Below are 7,535 nucleotides of genomic sequence, written 5' to 3'. Positions count from 1 at the left end.
AAACCTTTCCTTCTCGGAGTTCAAACCTAGACAACATCAAACCTTTCCTTCTCAGAGTTCAAACCTAGACAACATCAACTCTATCTTTCTCGGAGTTCAAACCTAAACAATATTAAACCTTTCCTTCTCGGAGTTCAAACCTAGACAATATCAAACCTTTCCTTCTCAGAGTTCAAACCTAGACAACATCAACTCTATCTTTCTCGGAGTTCAAACCTAAACAATATTAAACCTTTCCTTCTCGGAGTTCAAACCTAGACAATATCAAACCTTTCCTTCTCAGAGTTCAAACCTAGACAATATCAAACCTTTCCTTCTTGGAGTTCAAACCTAGACAACATCAAACCTTTTCTTCTCGGAGTTCAAACCTAGACAATATCAAACCTTTCTTTTTCGGAGTTCAAACCTAGACAATATTCAACCTTTCCTTCTCGGAGTTTAAACCTAGACAATATCAAACCTTTCTCATAAATCAAACCTAGACAATATCAAACCTTTCCTTCTTGGAGTTTAAACCTAGACAACATCAAACCTTTCTTTCTCGGAGTTCAAACCTAGACAACATCAAACCTTTCCTTCTTGGAGTTTAAACCTAGACAACATCAAACCTTTCCTTCTCGGAGTTCAAACCTAGACAATATCAAACCTTTCTCATAAATCAAACCTAGACAATATTAAATCTTCCTTAGAGTTCAAATCATAGACAAAATCAAATCTTTCCTTGTTTTTTATTAATCAACTGTTGAATCTTTAAAATGCTATATTAATAGTTTCTAAACTTTTAAAGAAATTTTAATAGAATTATCAAATTTAAAATTCTAATTAATAAATTGTTTAGTACAAAACAGTGTTTACCCAATAATTTCCAGGCTAGAATCCACCAGTTCAGATATGCTGAAAAAAAATGTAAATTTTTTATTCTTATTTGAAATATTAAAAACGAACAAAAGACTGGAAGATTTCATCAGACTATAGAAGAAGTTTTGGTTGTATCTTTGTGTACACAAAGTTAGTCCCATAAAATAGTTGCTATGAAGACGATATATTTAATCAAACGAATGTGTTTTTAATGTTTATGTAATACAAAATAGTTTACCAGTTGTTTAAAATTAAACTTAATGATCGAATAGAATTTGTTCCAACTAATTACACATTTGTTGTAATTCATATTCTTTGGGAGAATTAAATTATAAAAATCACGTTTCCACAGATTTCTGTGTCTTGCAATTTATTTACTGTATTTCCACAATGTTAATCATTAAAATATTTCATGCAGTATATCGTTTACTGTATGTAAACAATAATTGTTTACTAAACATACGCTGAACTTCGTAATAGACAAATAAACCAGAAATAAACTTCCTTTTCAAATCAGAGATACTTATGATGAAGTCCGGATTTGTAAAAGGTTTGTAAAAGTATACTGTTAGCGAAATTTCAAGTGACCCTCAATGCAAAGAGGGGTAATGCCGTTTTACAATGCTACTCGTCGCTGTGTTGGGTTCAGACTGGACTCACACTATAGTTTCAGTAGAAGTAAATATTTCCATTTACTGATAGCGCCGATTGAAGGATTCATATCTCTAATTGGATAATGAGATAGATAGAAAGTTAGATGTTACCGCCACACTATTTCTATTGGTTCAGAATAGACAACAAACACATGACTGAACCCTGATTGGATCAGGCGCTAATGGACTCGGCATACAGGAGTGCTCAGTAGACCCTGGAGTTTTCAGCTGAAAATACAACGGATTTCGATACGTTTACACAAATATCTCTGTACTCTAAGCTAAGAGTACCGTTGTAAATCGGGCATTGCCATGTTTGAATGGAGGGTCACTTGAAATCACGCTTACAGTCCCTTTAAGGGATTAGGAAACCCCCAAAAAACACTTTCTTGTCATATTTTCGATTGTTTTGAGTTTTCAACTAATAAATGCATCTTTATACTTTTGTTCAAGAAAAGTTTAGATTTTCAAAAATTATGCTCATTATGTGTAAGTGACCGTTTCTGAACAGCTTTCTTGTAAAGAAAACAGGCCAAATTAAGTTAAAACATTTTAAATTTGTTGTTTATTTTGAAGATGCAGGAATAAAACTAAATGTAAAGACTTCAAGGTTGTTTGAGGTAAACATTATCTCTATTCTAGAAGCATCTAAGATTCAGGTCAATTATGAACTATTCAAAATATAGCAAAAAGGAAAATAAGGAAAACTGACCTAAGAACCCTGTTCCCTTGTCCAGGTAGAAAACTACAGCTCTTCTTTTCTCCTTATTATCTTGTTTATATTCAACCTTCAAGGTGTTTAGTACGTCATCCTTAGCATCAGCAAGGTCGTCATCCCTTTATAATAACTCTTCTGCTTTTTACAGGGTTAACCACAAATAATGAAAATGTGAAGACGATCTCAAACTATTATGATTTACAGGTTTTATTAAGCCTCCTGGCTTTAATATACTCATTTCATTGCTTGCAGGGAATCGTGAATATATGGAGACAGACGAAATAAATTTCGTATAGTCCTTTTAAAGTCGCGTGGATAATCCTTTAACAAACATATAAAATAATAATTAAAAAATGGAATTCTCTAATTGAATAGCATGTCAAAAGGATTTACGCTGTTACAATTTAATATTTGAATCTTCAGAGACGACTGTACGGAAATTATTCTGCTCTTTCCATTATATTCATGATTTTCCTTGCAACTGTAAACTTGTTTCTTTCTTTAGCAAATCATTAAATAAGCCATTAAAAGACTGTGTTCAATTCAGAAGACTTAATGTAATCTTTGGAGTGTCATATTATAAAAGTTTCGGATGTCTTTGAATTGAACTGGTTAAAAATCACAAGCTTTCAAGTTGTGTTTAGTTAAATACTGCTATAACATTTTGCGGAAGCACTCATGCTATTGTAATATCATTTAGAAAAAAAAACAAATATCTCAAAGATCTTCTTAAACACGTAAGATCATAAATAATTTTGTTAAAAGCCTTCAAATCGGAAAGAAACCTTCAAAGAAAAATTGTAAAACCGAAAAAAATGTTTTTTTTTTAAGTGCTTGATTTCCACTGATTCGTGAAGGGTGGTTATTTGATTGTCATTCAGATATAACATTACAAATAAACTATTTCTAATTAGTAACCTGAGTTTCTTCTGCCTATTCTTGTAATCATCTATATCCAGGGGCCATAGTTTATATTCGTCCAGTTTGCTGTCATAATCAACTAATCCAAACTCAAACCTAGACATAGTTTATATTCGTTCAGTTTGCTGTCATAATCAACTAATCCAAACTTAAACCTAGACATAGTTTATATTCGTCTAGTTTGCTGTCATAATCAACTAATCCAAACTCAAACCTAGACATAGTTTAAATTCGTTCAGTTTGCTGTCATAATCAACTAATCCAAACTCAAACCTATAGACATAGTTTATATTCGTTAAGTTTGCGTGCTGTCATAATCAACTAATCCAAACTCAAACCTAGGCATAGTTTATATTCGTCCTGTTTTCTGTCATAATCAACTAATCCAAACTCAAACCTAGACATAGTTTATATTCGTCCAGTTTTCTGTCATAATCAACTAATCCAAACTCAAACCTATAGACATAGTTTATATTCGTCCAGTTTGCTGTCATAATCAACTAATCCAAACTCAAACCTAGACATAGTTTATATTCGTCCAGTTTTCTGTCATAATCAACTAATCCAAACTCAAACCTAGACATAGTTTATATTCGTCCAGTTTGCTGTCGTAATCAACTAATCCAAACTCAAACCTAGGCATAGTTTATATTCGTCCTGTTTTCTGTCATAATCAACTAATCCAAACTCAAACCTACAGACATAGTTTATATTCGTCCAGTTTGCTGTCATAATTAACTAATCCAAACTCAAACCTATAAACATAGTTTATATTCGTCCAGTTTGCTGTCATAATCAACTAATTCAAACTCAAACCTAGACATAGTTTATATTCGTCCTGTTTTCTGTCATAATTAACTAATCCAATGATTTGGATTAGTTAATTAGTTATGATTTTCCCCTCAGTGTTTGAATAAGGGAATGAGCTAAGTTTTTCAAGGGAGGTCTAAAAAAAGTACAAAAAGTTCGTCGGAAAAATGTTAAAAATATTAATTTTTACGTTTGACAAATATTAACATGTGACAAATGTTCCTACCTCTATTATAAATGGCTTAAAAATAAATTAATTTTAGATCTGTAGCTTAATCAATTAAAAAGTTATAGACTATTATAGATTATACTTTGATACACAGACCAGCCGTTTGACTCTCCTCCACCAAAATATGAAGTGAGAAGTTTGCGCGTTTAAAGCCGTTTTTTGAGAGGGGGTTGGAGTGAAAAATCTCACCTTTGCTCTGCTAGGGAGGAATTGCAGTGTGTGAGTAGAACATAGTTTCCATTAGCTGACCCTCGGCTAGTCAAACATCCTCCTGCATGGGACAATCAATCAATCAATCAATCAATAAATCAATAAATAAATCAATCTACCATGATGTCTATAATCTAGACAGCATTTCAATTTACTAGAAAGGGGAAAAGATCTACGAATTCTTTTGTTTTTTTTTCTATAAAAAATCTTAAAAATTGATAGTTTAAAAATTATCTATTTGACGTAAAAACTAGATTATAAATAAAATAGTCTAATGCTATACCTTCACTCCATTCTAGCTGCCCAGTTGTCTTGTACTCCCATCTTTCATCTTTAACAGTATATTTTTAATAGTATATTTAATAGTATATTAAATAGTATATTTAATAGTATATTTAATAGTATATTTAATAGTATAGTAAATAGTATATTTAATAGTATAGTTAATAGTATATTTAATAGTATATTTAATAGTATATTTAATAGTATATTTATTAGTATATAAGCGTACTTTAATGTTACCCTGCATTCAAAGAATTCATGTCTTTACCCTTAAACCCTTAATCCGTTTTAACTGAACAGTTTTTCAGTTTTTCAAGTCTTTCTAGTTTTATAGTTTTATAGTTTTTGTTTTTCTAGTTTTTCTAATTTTTCTAATTTTCTAGTTTTTCTAATTTTTCTAATTTTCTAGTTTTTCAAATTTTTCTAGTTTTTCTAATTTTCTAGTTTGTTTAGTTTTCTAGATTGAAAACTGTTTAATTCTGATTTCATGTATTGCTTCTTATAAAGTTAGCAAGTCACATTTGAAGAGAAACCAAAAATAAAATAACTCAGTTTTGAAAAACAAAATATAAAATTCACATTAAATAGACAAAGCTATTAAGAATAGAGTTGTGAATCTGAAATGACACTTTCTCAAATGTGGCAAATTCAATTAAATTCATCCTATCGAGGACTACAAAAAAGTATAACATTAGAAAAAACGGCCTGGAGACCGTTCAAAGTTGGCCCGGTCTCAAAGCTTGATTGCTGCGAATAAAGCACCTGTTACCTGCTTTTTCATTTTCACAAGATGACGTGATTACTTTGATCTCCTCAGAGAGATCAATAAAAGGAACGGGTTGAAGGCATCTAAAAATATAAAAAAAAAGTTCAAAAAAGAATTTTAAATATAAAAAATTAAAAAGAACTTTGTGCCTAACCTGTCGTTTTCAGCGTTGACTATTTTGAACTTTGAACTCCACAGTTGGATATACCAAGTTGAAGCATGGTGGCTACCAAAAATAATAAAATTAAATCGAGACAAAAATGGGATAAATTTCTTTTTATGGACCTCCCCTCAAGTTTATATACAGGGTGTCCCAATAAACATGGGAATTCAGTGACGAATTCGATATCGTCTTTATAAATAATTCTTTGATTAAGTATATTGATACCTACTGAGAAAGCTGTAATCTGTTAGAGTTTCGTCTGCTTTGTTCACATTTTGTTTGTTTATGTTTTGACTGCATTTGGTTGTACTTAGTAAAACAAGAAAATTGCACTAAACCAACAGAGTAAACAAACAGAGTAAACTTGTCCGTCTTCACTGTTCATCTTGCGGAGACATTATAAACACATCTTTACAGTCTTTTTACCCTTTCAAAAAATAAAATCTAGCAGACATAATAATATTAAGGCTTTTGGAATTAGGTATTACTATGCTAATTCATAACAAAGACGAAATCTAATTCTTCACTGAATTTCCATATTTTTGAGACACCCTGAAGATATGGCCGAGCCTAAAAGTATTTAATCCTTAGTAAAATTGTTTACATTTTCTAGTTTAAAACCAAAACAAAAGTAGAAATTATGATTTAAAACAAATTTTATTTTTCCCTTTTAAACATTAATAAAATCTTAAGTTTAAGTTGTAAAAAGTTAAACTGAAAACAAAACATGTAGAATTTGATCAAACATAAATTTTCGAGTTATCTTTATTATTTTCCTTTTGAGAACACACTCTGATGTTGCTGCCACCCCATTGTAATCCAACATACACTTTCTCCACGGGAAATCATTTGGAACATCAATCTGGAAAGAAATTCAGTCGTCGTTGTATATATTGATACAATGAAGACGACTTTCTATTTAAGTTTTTGATTCTTACCAAACTTTCACGCATAAATGTGAAAATATGAGAAGTTGTCAATTTAAAAAATTATTTGTTTATGCTTAAATTTGTAATTAGAAAAAAAGTCGTCTTCATTGTATTAATAGAAACGTCGAACACTGTAGTAAATTTTTATCCCAGATAACAACATACTACAGTGAAACCCTTAATAACGAATACATCGGAAGAATATAGGATTAGAAAACATAGATTATGTAATCTAACAGAATTCATAGTTTGCAATATCTGGGATCTTCAACATTTGGTTGCGCAGATATAGGATTAGAAAACATAGATTATGTAATCTAACAGAATTCATAGTTTGCAATATCTGGGATCTTCAACATTTTGTTGCGCAGATTAGGATTAGAAAATCAAAGTTTGCAGCAAAGACAAAACTCCTTTGGCAAAAAAAAAATGGAAAATCTGCCATTGAAAATAGGAAATTAGTTTACTTTATGTCAAAATGTGCGAAAAGTTATGAGAGGAGGTAAGTGCCAAAAATGTTGGCGGGTAACGCTTCCATTTTAATTATTTGTTTGCCTACCCATATCCTCAGCTGCAGACTAGCATTGAATTCAGGCTCCTTTTCAATTTTTGACTTAACTTCCGGGATTGGAAGTTTGGGGTCCGAAGTCTTCTCCTCGTGGAACACCGGTTGCGGAACCTTCTCAATCAACTTTTCTAGTTTCTCCATGAGCATCTGGGTCTCCCCAAGCAGTGCGGTCTCCTTTCAAAAAAGTAGACATGAAATTTGATAATTAAAGGAACTACTGCTGTTATTTCAACTGACTTTACATTTTTAAAGAAGAATATCAACCCTGAAATAAATATCTCAACAGATAAAGATCATGCATATAGTTTCAGTAGAAGTAAATATTTACATTTATTGTGATAGCGCCGATATCAGGATTTATCTCTAATTGGATAATGAGATAAATAGACGTTACCGCCATACTATTTCTATTGGTTCAGAATAGGCAA

At 31.2% G+C, this 7,535-nt stretch overlaps 1 protein-coding gene across 3 annotated transcripts; it reads right to left on the bottom strand.

Moving 5' to 3' along the window:
• Window positions 1-9: 9 nt before the first annotated feature.
• Window positions 10-7,278, bottom strand: LOC111715856 (uncharacterized). 3 transcript variants are annotated; one of them, XM_023491250.1, is made up of 10 exons: window positions 7,099-7,278; window positions 6,387-6,472; window positions 5,602-5,673; window positions 5,451-5,530; window positions 4,683-4,730; window positions 4,379-4,460; window positions 3,148-3,246; window positions 2,224-2,348; window positions 856-894; window positions 10-64 (listed from the first exon to the last, which is right to left on the bottom strand). In XM_023491250.1, exons 1-10 carry the CDS (start codon window positions 7,252-7,254, stop codon window positions 27-29), a joined length of 825 nt encoding a protein of 274 aa, XP_023347018.1. In that variant the 5' UTR covers window positions 7,255-7,278; the 3' UTR covers window positions 10-26. The 3 variants fall into 3 exon arrangements, with proteins under 3 accessions (XP_023347018.1, XP_023347016.1, XP_023347017.1); XM_023491248.1 differs by lacking the exon at window positions 10-64 and adding an exon at window positions 80-292; XM_023491249.1 differs by lacking the exon at window positions 10-64 and adding an exon at window positions 578-630.
• Between the last annotated feature and the right edge of the window lie 257 nt (window positions 7,279-7,535).

Source organism: Eurytemora carolleeae, unplaced genomic scaffold (genome assembly GCF_000591075.1).
Source record: "Eurytemora carolleeae unplaced genomic scaffold, Eaff_2.0 scaffold1362, whole genome shotgun sequence".
In the NCBI taxonomy this organism is placed as follows: domain Eukaryota; kingdom Metazoa; phylum Arthropoda; class Copepoda; order Calanoida; family Temoridae; genus Eurytemora; species Eurytemora carolleeae.
The sequence above is the reverse complement of the archived record's forward strand: the minus strand, read 5'-3'. Positions and strand labels throughout refer to the sequence as shown.

What these genes read in the sequence shown, in the direction of transcription:
- LOC111715856 (XM_023491250.1), bottom strand. Translation starts at nt 7,254, where the DNA reads ATGCTCATGGAGAAACTAGAAAAGTTGATTGAGAAGGTTCCGCAACCG. An exon ending in GCAGCTAGAATGGAGTGAAG is followed by an intron (nt 4,461 to 4,682) that starts GTATAGCATTAG and finishes TGTCCCATGCAG; the next exon opens with GAGGATGTTTGACTAGCCGA. An exon ending in CAAGGGAACAGGGTTCTTAG is followed by an intron (nt 895 to 2,223) that starts GTCAGTTTTCCT and finishes ATTTTTTTTCAG; the next exon opens with CATATCTGAACTGGTGGATT.